At 41.0% G+C, this 12,586-nt stretch overlaps 1 protein-coding gene across 1 annotated transcript in view; it reads left to right on the top strand.

Annotated features, from left to right (window-relative positions):
• The window catches only part of LOC111146948 (family with sequence similarity 155 member A), a 617,300-nt gene extending 604,762 nt beyond the window's left edge, over window positions 1–12,538 (top strand). The window contains exon 3 of the mRNA XM_022502693.1: window positions 12,249–12,538. Within this exon, the coding sequence (XP_022358401.1) occupies window positions 12,249–12,538 (290 nt within the window). The remainder of the gene's footprint in view (window positions 1–12,248) is intronic.
• The last annotated feature ends 48 nt before the right edge of the window (window positions 12,539–12,586 follow it).

Genomic DNA, 12,586 nt, shown 5'->3' with positions numbered 1-12,586 from the left:
AAAGAAAGAAAGAAAGAAAGAAAGAAAGAAAGAAAGAAAGAAAGAAAGAAAGAAGGCCCTGTCAAGAAAGCATGCTCTGGAGAAAGCAGAACAGACCAGAGGGTGTAGTGGTACAACCAAGGCCATCACCTCAGAAAGTCTGAATGGTCAGAGTATGAAGAGGTAAGAGGTGTGACTTATAGAGCCTCTCAGCCACCTGAGCGGTGGCCAAAAACAACAAAGGGATTATCTAGGAAAGCTCTGTGGAGGCGCTCCTTGTCTGATGGAGTGAGTCCTTGGGACACAGGTAAGAGTCTCACACAATTACTGAGAATTCATGTCAGTGAAAACACTTCCAGCCTGGGCTGGCAGGGAGAGACAGGATGGAAGGCAGAAAGGGTGTTGGACACCCCCAGACATGCTCATGAGAGTGCTCAGCTGCAAACACATGTTGTTCATCATAAAAGAGGAAGGATGAGCCTGAGGGCAGAGCTCTGAGCCCAAAAGGGAAGCTGAGAACCCAGGATAATTCCCAAAGCCAGAAAATATGTGGAGTTTGTGCCACCGGACCACAAACCTCTTTTGGACATAATGACATTTTTCCCTTCCATCGTCTTCCTTTTTGAAGCAGAGTGTCTGTGAGTCCTAGCCGGTGCTTATCTCACCATTGGATGCTGGGGACAGATAATTTGCTTTCTGCATTTTCCATAGATGGAGAGGGATTTTGTCTCAGGATTTTGTCCCTCTGATTATGCCCAGAGTCCCATCCATACCTGATTTAGGTGAGTTGGATCAGGAGATTCAGGGATTTGGAACTACAGTTTAGAGAGTCCCGCACTTTGATTTGGTGCTGTATTGGGAGCAGACATTTGGAATCTTGGGATGTGGTATGCATGTGACGTGGATGTGAATCTTCAGAAGTCAGAGGGCAGATTGGTAGGTGGAATAATTCCCCCCCCAAAAAAATAATAAATAATAAATTAAAAGACACCCATGACCTAATCCTCAGAATGTGTGAACGCATTGCATGGCCAAAGAGATTTTACAGGAAAGATTAAGGTTAGGGACCTTGGGGGGAAGTTCATCCTGGGCCACCTTGGTGGACCCATTTCTGACCTGAAAACCACAGAAAAAGGCAGACAGTTGGCCAGAGACCCGGTGTTAGAGGCAAGAGAGATGAAGCAAAAGGAGAGGTCAGAGAGAATAAGAGGACTCCGCAGGTCATCATTGGTTTTGAAGGCAGAGAAAGGGGCCATCAACCAAGAAGTGGAGACAGACAGCTTCTGGATGCTGAGAGTTGCTCTGCCAATAGTGTGTGAGGACAACAGGACCCCGGTCCTATAAGCAGAGAGAACCAAATTCTGCCAACACACCAAATGGCCTTAGAAGTGAATTCTCCCCAGGAATCTCTAGAAAGGAACTCAGCCCTGCCAACAACTTGATTTTGGTTTGTGAACACAGGCCAGAGAAACCCGTCAGCCCTGCTAGACTTCTGACCCGCAGAAGCGTAAGTAGATAAAGGACTCTAGTTTCCCAGCTGAATGTGTGGTGAGCTCTTACTCCATCAACAGGAAACTCGCACAACTAGAGCTTTCCCCTCAGCACCGGACTCTGAGATAGAGCCAATGGATGTCTCCAAAGTTATTAGAACCAAAGAGATTGTGAACTAGGAAATATACCTGACAAACTGTCTTTCGAATGTGAGAATGAAGTTTATTTGTTTAAATTAAACACAGATGCTCTTGAAAGTCTACCTTCTACACATCCCATGTGGAACATAACTTGAAGTTTTACTTTAGTGAAACAAAAGAGTAATCTAAGAAAGAGGATAGTAGGATCTCGCAGTGGTGGTATAATGAAAAATCAAGCATAAAATAATATCTGTACAACAAAAATAGCCTTTTCCTATTAGGACATTGAAACTGGAATGATTATGAGCCTGGATGCGTCAGTGATACAGGAAAGAAGGGAAACATTTTTTTTTCTGATTCTACGCAAAATTCAAGACAATTAGAACCTTGGGAAAAGTGTACAAGAGAATCATGGGCCACATAGAATGCTATCTAAAACTTCCATGATTTTTATGAATCAATGAAACATAAAAAGTGAGAATCTGCTTTGCCTAATGTTTAAATGATCTTGGATAATATTGTAATGAAATGGGATTAATGAATTCTCAGAATGTACTTTTTTCTTTCAATATTCAGAATTAATATATATAATATAAACCCAGAGGAAAATGTAGTTTTAGAAAGAAAACAATGATTGGCCGCATTTAGGGATCAATGAGGGAGGAGAGAACTGTAGTGGGCTCCTTAGTGGGTCTAAAATCACTTGATTAAGAAATAGATGAAGAGGGGTGCCTGGGTGACTCAGTGGGTTAAAGCCTCTGCCTTTGGCTCAGGTCATGATCTCAGGGGCCTGGGATCGAGCCCCGCATCAGGCTCTCTGCTCAGCAGGGAGCCTGCTTCTCCCCCTCTCTCTCTGCTTGCCTCTCTGCCTAATTGTGATCTCTGTCTGTCAAATAAATAAATAAATAATATTTCAAAAAAAAAAAAGAGAAATAGATGAAGAAATTTGTTGTATAAAGTCATGAAGATAATCATTCCTAACACCAACAACAACAACAAAAATAAGCAAAAACCAGAAACAATCCATCAAAAGTGTTTACCCTTGGAGGAGAGGATTGGGATTGAAGAGAAGGGTAACAGTTTGCTTTCCATTTTATAGTTTTGATGTTGTTCGAGTAGTTTTACTTTCATACTCATGTAATGATTTTCTCATTGCCATTATCGCCCATTTATTTTCAAAATATTTATTTTTATTATGAAAATCCATTCCACTTAAACTCTCCTAGGTTGGTATAAGTAAAGGTTATCATCCTGTCTTATCCTTCAGTACTTTTAACAATTGCTGTTAAGGAGGGGAAAGGAGCAGACAGTAAGTGGCAAAGTAAACAGAAACATCTGACTGTCCCACTTCTGACTCCAGTGAAATAACCAAAGGGACCTGAAATCTAGGTCATCAGAGAGGGGACATCCATGTGCAAGAACCTGAGCCATTTCCTCAAAAGGAATAGAAATCAGATTCGAGCACACGGGGGACTTCCTTGCAATTCTTCCCTCTCAGGAGAAAGAGTGAGCACTGTTGGAGGTAAAACATGGAGCTCTGTGATCCCAGCACTCCTTACATGGAGGAAAATGGCTCACAGACAAGAGTGAGTTCAGAGAGAGCTGGCAAACATTCTCTGGATTTCCTGAAGTCAGTGTGGACCAGAAATATTCTCCACAGCTGTGCGGGGCCTTCAGGACAAGGCTTGGGCTTCTTCTGAAATGCAGCCCAGGAGGAGGGGTGGGTTGTCATCTAGTGTTAAGGCAGACTGAGAGAAGGCTTGGGCAAACAGAACTAACTTGGGAAGGTTACCCAGAGCACTGGATCCCTTACTGCACTTGTAGCAGCATCCTTGGGGGAGTGCGATGTCAAACCAAATACATAACAAAGTCACTATGGCTGTTTTGGAGACAAATGGAAACACATCTCTGTTCAAAAATAAGTATACAGAATATTATTTCCTACGGATGTTGTAAGAAAAATGTCTCACAATTCTGGGTGTTGGTAGGGTTGGTTCCTCCTGAGGGATGTGAGGGATGGTCTGTTCCACACTTGTCTCCTAGCTTCTGGGGGTTTGCCAGCCATCTTGTATCTTCTTCGGCTTGTGGGTGCATCACACCTTCATATGACCTTCTCCCTGCATCCGTTTGCAGTCTTCCCTCTTTCCATGCCTGTCACTGTGTCCAATTTTTTCTTTTTTTATTATTTTCAATATGTGGACATAGATCGTATTGAATTAGGTATCCCATGATGACCTCATCTTGACTAAGTCTCTTAAGACCCTCTTTCCAAATCAGGTCAAATTTTGTGGTACTAGGTTCGAGGTCTTTAACATTATCTCTTTGGGGGACTTGATTCACCTTTAAACACACAGAAAATGAAATATGGAACCTAACTAATATATACTTTACATGAAAGAAGGAAGACAGAGTTTGAGAAGCAGAATGATATACCACATATATAAGAAAACTTACTATTAGGGCAATTTCAGATAGCATCTACTCAATAAAATTCAAGAACACACAGAATCTTTAGAACAAGGAGAGAAGAGTGAAAAGGGAATTTGGCTGGGAAGCAGGCAACCGTGACACTGGGTTTAGGTTAAAAAGAAAATATCACAGAGCAACAGAGAAAATTTGCAAATACATTATAGATGTGCAGTGTCAACCATCCAGAAGTAAGAATAAGCAAAGGTGAGGGACATGAAGAATGTAGGGATGAGGTCCAAGGAAGAGATGAACAGTGTAGAAATGATGACAGGGAATGTGATCCATTGAAAAATTCTGAAACATAAAAGTGAGGAAAGAAACAATCAAAGAAATAATAGGAAATATCTTTCCTGAGCCACAGGACACTCTCATTTGGCCAGTTAAAGAGATTCTCCCCATCTGGCAAAATTAAAGAAGTTAGATTCAATTCCCAACATTTCTGAATTTTGAGAATGAAAGAAGTATCCTACAAGCTCCAGGGGGGAAACCACCGCATTTGACCACTGACGTTACATGTGTCTTTCAGAAGAGTGGACAATGTCCACGGCTGTGTCCGTTCTGCAGGAATCTCTCTCTAGCCTGTGGCTGGTTGGACCAGTGGGGATGAGCAGAATGAGTCACACAGATTTGCCTCTCCAGGACTGTGTCACAACTTGATGGTACTGAACGGAAAGAACAAAACAATGAAGTCCCGTGTGTCCCCATGCATGAAAGGGCAGCCCAGCCTGCCTGTCCAGGGAGCTGGGCAGCAGGAAATTGAGATCACAGTGCTCATCTGTACCAGGTGGAGGGTATGTCACTTTCTGATGGCCAGTCTTGTGATTTATTCTTCATGGTGCCTGGTGTGCCTTATATTTCAAGTAAAAGGCTTGAATTTTTCCAATATTACTCCCAACACCTATTCTCATTCTTTTCATTTTTTCACCTAAATTAGCTCCTATGCGTTTCTCTTCATTGCAACCCCATCATCCCGGAATGAGATCCATGTAAAGCAATATGCAAGCATTATAAATAATTAATAGGAGACAGGATATAAATTATGAGCAATTGGACAATAACTGGGTTTAAAACATCTGATGGTAGCCAAAAAATGATAAAGAATGAGGAGTTGAAGGAAACAAAATTTTGTTAATTTCCTTACCAGTGATCCTGGTAATTAGACAAATATAGGTTCACCTGTGTGTGGTGTTTTAAAAGCCAAGGTCTAATAGAATTAACAAGAGCAAGCATTCAACGAATCATGAAAAAATAACATTTAAATATGTTCACACAGAAAAAGATAGAAAACAAAGGGAGTGGTAAAGAAACATTTTTAAATGTTTGGAAATGCTACTATAGAATGTTAAAGGTAAGATCAAGCACTACAGGTCTGACAATAAATGTAAATGGATTATACTCTCCTTTTTGATCATTGTGAAATTCTTATATGTAGAACACAGTACAGAGGAAATATAAAGAGACCAAAAATATTAAAATAATGGACAAAGATATATCAAATGACTGTGCTAATATGCATGGAGTTTACATTAATACCAGACAAAACATGCTGAAAACCATGACAGGAACAAAAACAATAGAACTTCACCAAAAAAAAAAGTATATATATGTACTTTGTAAGAACAAAGAGTATCATGTTTCCTTGATTAAGAGTAAAGGTCTAGTGAAAAATGTGAAGATTTATTCATTTTCTGTACCTACCGATTTAATAGTCAAATGTATAAATCAGAATCATCAGAAATGGTTGTAGAAGACACATATCTCAGTTGATGACATTTTGAATAGGAAAAAATATATAAACATAAAGACTAAGCATTGTTACCAATGTTAATACTTGCAAAAAATAATTAGATAATAATTTTACAATGCACGAAGAAAAACCGTAAGAAAACAATTAGAGAAAATCAACTTTTTAAAGGCCACATTTATGAAATTAAGGTAAATAAAACTTGAAATTAGCGACAAAAATCATTTTGAAAATGTATCAGTGACATTTTTTAAAAGCCATAAAACACTCTTTTAAGTCATTTAGATATAAAAGGAAAATGTATATTGCAATTACAGAATATGCAAAATCACTGCATGTTAAAACATAAGAGAACTGACTGAAGCATTCTCAGATGGAAATTCAGAGCAATAACTAACTTATTAAGGAAAAACATGAATTTAAATGAGTAAAGGGACATTCAATCAATACAGTTAGAAGGGGAATAATAAAAGAAAATTCAACAAAAGATGAAGATAATTAAGAAATTGATGCATTAACAAACAGAACATACCAATGTCAGAACATATCAATCTTCAAGAGCTGTATCCTTGATAATGCAAAGGAAAGTGGGCAAAAAAGAAAAAAAAAACAAACTTGCAAATCTTACCAGGGACAAAAAAAAAGATGAAATAAAGTATTAAAATGAAGGAGAGGATTAGAAAACTAGTCTTCAAGTATGTATAACTCTACATGAATAAATGTAAAACTCTCAATAAAAAGGCTATTTTTAGAGAAATAAGAATGATCAAACCTGACACAAAACAACCTTGACAGATTAATAGCCATGAAAGAAACTGTAAAATTATGCAAATTACCTTAAAGAAAGCACTTGTATCTGGAAAGTTTTATAGATTCCATGACATATAAATTATTTTAGTTAGTAACACTTGAATATAATAGTATATATAGAATATACATGTATATTATATGTATGTTACATATGTAATCTCAGTAATATATACACATTTAAAATTATTACTAACAAATCAAATAAAGGATAAAATTGTAAAGTACAGTCACACATGTAGAGTAAAATTTTCCATGTGAAATCTAGAAATCACATGCATATTCTGTGTGTATATATGGGTGTCTGTATTAATGAAAAAGTTGGGGAAACAAATTCCAGCAGTTTCTTCTTGCTTCTTTTTTCATCCTAAAGAAGTCAGATTTGGGGTGATTTCCCCCCTTCTTTTTACTTTACTGTTTTTTAAACTTTTGCATTCAGAAAAATAGTAAGTATATCACTCATTCAGATATCTGAAAAAATTAGTCTCATCTATGATGGTAAAAGGTAAATTACTGAGGTAATGAAGGACTGTATTTAAATATTATCATGTGATTGTTTTAAGGATTTTCTTAGACTATTTGGTTTTCCTGTGCTTAGATAATATTTATAATGACTATGCTAGAAGTAATTGTTCTGAACTATGAAAAATAAGGTTTTTCCATATGACTTGGAAACAGAAAAAGAATTTGGATTGGATGTTCTTCAAAGTTTTTCCTCATAATAAATTCTGATTCCACTATTTGTCCCAAGTTACAGTAGGAATAATAATTAATATGTGAGATTTTACTATCTACCAGGCACTGTTCTAAGCAATTTATGCGTATGATTTAATTTTCCAAAAAATCTCCATGAGGTTGCACTATAAGATAGAATAATAATTGCCATTATTATTATTATTATTAAATGTCCAAAGGCAACTAGTGATTTATTAGAGATTGCAAATAGAACATTTTTTAAGCAAAATGTATCAGAACATTTCATTCACTAAAAATTTCCTTTTTCCTTTTGAAATCCCAATTGCTTATACATCTGTGCAATGAGATGATTGCTTGAAAAGTGATTTATTTTCATTTGGAAACCAGTTTTTACAGGCCTTTGAATGGTGTGGAAGAGTTAGCTGCTCTGGGTAGGCTTCCCAGGAAGCACGTCAGTGGGCAGGCTGTAGACCCGTGTGCACCTGTGCCAGGGTCAGGGAAGGAGGATTCAGCAGAGGGACTGTACCTGGAGCTGGGATAGCCCTCCACTGATGCTCTGATGATTGGAGCTAGCTGCCCAGGTGCCCAGAGACGGTTTCCATCTGTCAGCAGCATTCCCAGCTGGGGAGTGAATCAGAGATGGAACAGAGCAAAACAGGATGGAGAAAAGTGTAGTAATGTTTTCTAGGCAAACCCAAAAGGAAAGAAATCATTTTTAGGCATAAATCCAAAAGAAAGGAAGACTGGATAAGGAGACAACAACCCAAACCTCTTAGAAACTAGAACAATAATTGGTGCACAGTAAAGGGTTTGTTGAAACCTTTGCTGACACAGCAGGGGGATCCCAGCAAACCAGATTCACATCCCAGATGTTCCAGACACAGGGACTCAGGGCAGTCGATACTGTGGAAGAGGCAGCAGCGAGAGCATAAGGTGGAAAGTGGAAATCTGTTTAGAAGCCATCAGATCTCCACAGCCCATGCCTGCCCCTCCCAACCCAGCCGTTGCTCTCCTTCTTCCCAGAGAAGGACTACTATCTATGTCTTGATGCAGGGAGGACTATTTTTTGGAGATGGTTGGAGAAAGTTGTTGGGTTGGGTGCCACCAGGAGAGGTAGAGTGAGGGAACCAAAATGTGGGTTAAAAGAATGTGTGCATGCTGGTTGGAGATTCCCTCATCCCTGTGGTCTTCTCCCATTTGGTTCTCAGAAAACTGACAGCACAGCCTTTGCTCTTCTGGACAGAAAACTCTGGATGTATTTTGGCAAATCTGACTGACGTAAAGGGAAGAAATGCACAAATGTCTCTATCTTAAACAGTTCAGACGGGTCCCCTTCCCCAGCCCCTCACAACCCTGCCTAGGTGTCCAGATTGCAATGCAATTCAATCAAGAATGCACAGCCTTCCCACTTAAAAAAAAAAAAAAATAAGAGAGAAACAAACAAAAAATGGCTTGGAGAAAAGGGAGGAAATAAAATATGAAAATAAAAGTGCTCCAAATATCTCAGCAATAAGAGAATATAGTGCAACTGTGCAATGAGACCAGTCAATTCAAAGAAAAAAAGAAAAGAAAAGAAAAGAAAAACCCAACATTTAGAGTACATAAAAGAGCTCTCGGAAATTAAAATGTGATAGAAAAAAAAAAAAAACTCAATAAAATCATTACACGATAAAGCTCACCGAATCTTCCTGAAAGTAGAGCAAAGAGATGAAACGGCATGAAGTAAGAGAGATGAGATAAGAGAATTAAAGAACAGGTCCCAGGGCCCCAACCACTGAAGGTGGGATTCATGCTTGGAAATCTGAAGGATAAGAATTTCTGAACTAGAATTCCATGCTCAGCCAAACAATTAGATACAAGGTAGAATAAGCACACTTTTAAGCAGGCAGCATCTTGCAAATTCGTTCCCCTGAGCTTTTCCTTAGGGAGATCCTAGATGCCGTGGTCCACCAAGTCGAGAAAGGATGTAGATAGCAAACCCACAGACAGAAGCCATAAGAATCCCCCACGAGGGCGTTCCCTGAGGCTGTTGGGCCGGTAGCTGGCTTCTAGGCATCAGAGCAACAGGTCCAGATGGGAAAAAGACTCTAGGGGATAAATCTGATCAAGCGCCCTATTCTGCTGAAACAACTGGGAAGTATTTGGGGTTTGAAGTACTAAGTATATAGGAAACTAGAAGAAAGTAGTCACCTCTAGGAAAACCAGAGCCGTAAGGCACAGAGAACTCAAGTTTCCCGCATGTCTGAGTTAAGGATTGTTTCTGTAACATCCTAATAAAGGGAGTCTTGTTGAACGTACTACCAGGCTGGGCGGGGGGTGCATATGAGCTGAAGAATGAATATTATTCCCGATTATGTTGCCATCACTTGTCCTGGGGGAGGGGGGCCGTCTATAAAGATGAAAGGTGAGAAAAAAATCAAGACAAGCATCAAACAGGTTATTTACAGAAATGTAGCTAAATACAGAAACAGCAAAAAGAGGTTTGAGTATTTGCCTCTGAAAGGGAACAATTGGGGATGGGGGAGGTGGAGGCATTTTTAAAGAAAGAGCTTGTGGAATTATTTGATTATTAATATATATGCATGTATAACTCTGAAAAAAAACTTATTAAAAGGATGAACAAGGGGAAAAGAAATAGGATGAATTTTATCGGGTGGGAAGAAGAGTACATTTATTGGCCTGAATGAACTGCCTTATTCTTTCTGAAATGACTTTAGTTACAAATCAGCAAAGTAGCTTCTGAGCAGGTTTGGAAGAGCTTCTTATTTGGACGAAATTGTTAAATATATTCTCATTATTAGCATTCTAAAATGTTATCTAAGTGACCTTTAGATTTCTATTCTTATAATTTTACCTATAAATTCTCTTCATAGAATATAATTTTGGAAAACATAAACTTCGATAAATGATTAGTCTACTAGGGAGATATCGTATATGAAAAAAGAAAATATCGTACGTTAAAAATGTCGGAGCTGCAGACCTCATTAATTCAGTTTTTTTTCCATATTCTATCTAGGAGAAGGTGAAGTTTACCTTTGAATGCCTAAGAAGAAATGAATATTGTAAGCATCATTATAAGGATATCTTGGTCATTTCTTTAAAAGAAACTGAAGATTGCAGTGTATAATATCTTATTTAATAGAGTCTCTTTTTTTAAACAAATATATATTGAGTGTATTTGTGTAATAAATGCTTGTTAAGGATCTATTTTGTTCAAGCATTCTACTACATATTGGGAACAGAAAGCCAAAATACATAGTTCTTGCTTTTAAGGTGACAGGTGAATAAGGAAACTGACCTAAAATTAATAACTGTGCTGAAAAGGACAGATAACAATTACTGCTTTGAGGAGGTACACAGAAGGCACTAGCAGCCCCCGAGTATAGACTTCACAAGGGATTTTCAGGGGAGCTGAACTAGAAGCATAGGTGAGAGTGAAGTCCATGAGTCGATGGGGAAAATTCCAGGAAGAGAAACAGCTGGGGCAGTGGGGACCGTATCCTGTGTTCCGGGAGGATGTCTGGAGCACTGGTCAAGGAGTCTGAAGAGACAGGAAAAGTATTTTATTTTTTTTTTAATATTTATTTATTTATTTGACAGACAGAGATCACAAGGAGGCAGAGAGGCAGGCAGAGAGAGAGGAGGAAGCAGGCCCCCCGCTGAGCAGAGAGCCCAATGCGGGGCCTGATCCCAGGACACTGGGATCATGACCTGAGGCGAAGGCAGAGGCTTTAACCCACTGAGCCACCCTGGTGCCCCCAGGAAAAGTATTTTAGATTGCATTATGTAGGTGGATGCAAGGAGACACTATAAATAGCTATTATTATAAACAGTTGCCAAAACTTTTCAAATTGATTCTCTACACTAGGCTCTAAGCCAAGCTCTTTCCCTACAAAATCTTATTTAATCCTTATAACTACTCTATCCTCGCTTTTAAAGTTTCAAGTTTAAGGATAGCATAGTAAAATTTGTGTAGAAACTTTATTGTAACACTTGAGAAAATGTTGCTGTCAAGTTTAAAAAAGATACAGAGTGGTTTATGTAGCTACTTAACATTTCTATATAATAGAGCAAGTAGCAAGATTGGAAAGATAGAGATGAGGTGTGTTATTCTTTTCATCACTTTGAACATTTCTAAAATATCCATTAAGCCATTTAAAAATAAGAGCAATGTCTTATTGTAGAGGAACAGGTGGAAGGGGAAGGGGGAGAGAGAAGAGATTCCTTGAGGAGGGGAGAGAAGAGAGCGAGCGAGACAGACATTCACAGGAAGGCAGCCTGGAGGGAAGGTTGGAAACAAAACGCCGAGGACACTCTTCCCACAACGGCCCAGGCACAAGATAGGTATTCGTGGGTAGGATCCAAATGGAAGAATAAGGGCAATATTTGCAAAATGAGTCCAAAGGAAATGGTCCCGCTTTGGACGCTTAGGGGGCTCTGCCCGCTCCCCCAGGAGAGCCAAGGCAGGGCGAGGAAGTGGTGAGGACAGGCGGTTCCCAGAACGACCGTCCGTGGGGTTTTGACTTAGCTCGAGTAGCTACTGCTCCTCCGTGCGCGGCCTCACGCAGTCTCATTCCCGGTAAAGAAAAGGGACGTGGCACGACCTCGCTCACCGAGCTGACTCAGAACCTCGGGTTCTGCATTCCGCCCCCATGAAGCCTTCCATCCTAAATTCATGAGGACCCAGAATGTCCCCTGGCGCGACCTCCAGAATCCCAGGGGGCACGGGGAGGAGCGCGCGGGTCTGAGGGCACAGAGGACTCGGCCTCCGGGTGGCCCCGGACTCGCTCCCCTTTGCCAAACGCCCATCGGCGCGCGAGAAGCTAGGGCTGGGCCGTCCCCGCGGCGGCTCGTCTGGACGCGGAGCGCCTCCCCGCAGCCCCGCCTCGCTTCTAACCGGGCCCCTGTCTTCGTCCCCCCAGGGCTCTACGAAACCTTTCTCGCCGCCGAGGACCCCGCGTGCTGCGACGTCCGGAGAGAGGAGCGCCCGAGCCAGCCGCCGCGAGGGACGCGGGGCCCCGGCAGCCCGGGCCACAGGACGTCGCTCGCGGCGTCGGCGGCGGGCAGGGCGGGCCCCGGCAGACTGAGGCTGTGCGTGCTCGTGCTCATGCTGCTGCACACCGTGCTGGCGGCCTCCGCGGCGCACAACGGCACGGCGCCGGGCTGGGGCGGCCTGCACGCGCTGCCGGAGCCCTCGCCGCGCGACGAGTAGCCGCGCGCCCGCCCCGCCGCCGCCGCCGCCGCCGCCGGACCCCGCGGC

Source organism: Enhydra lutris, unplaced genomic scaffold, assembly GCF_002288905.1.
Source record: "Enhydra lutris kenyoni isolate GAN:26980312 unplaced genomic scaffold, ASM228890v2 scaffoldscaffold15, whole genome shotgun sequence".
Classification (NCBI taxonomy): domain Eukaryota; kingdom Metazoa; phylum Chordata; class Mammalia; order Carnivora; family Mustelidae; genus Enhydra; species Enhydra lutris.
Note: the sequence above shows the minus strand (reverse complement) of the source record. Positions and strands in the feature narration are given on the sequence as shown.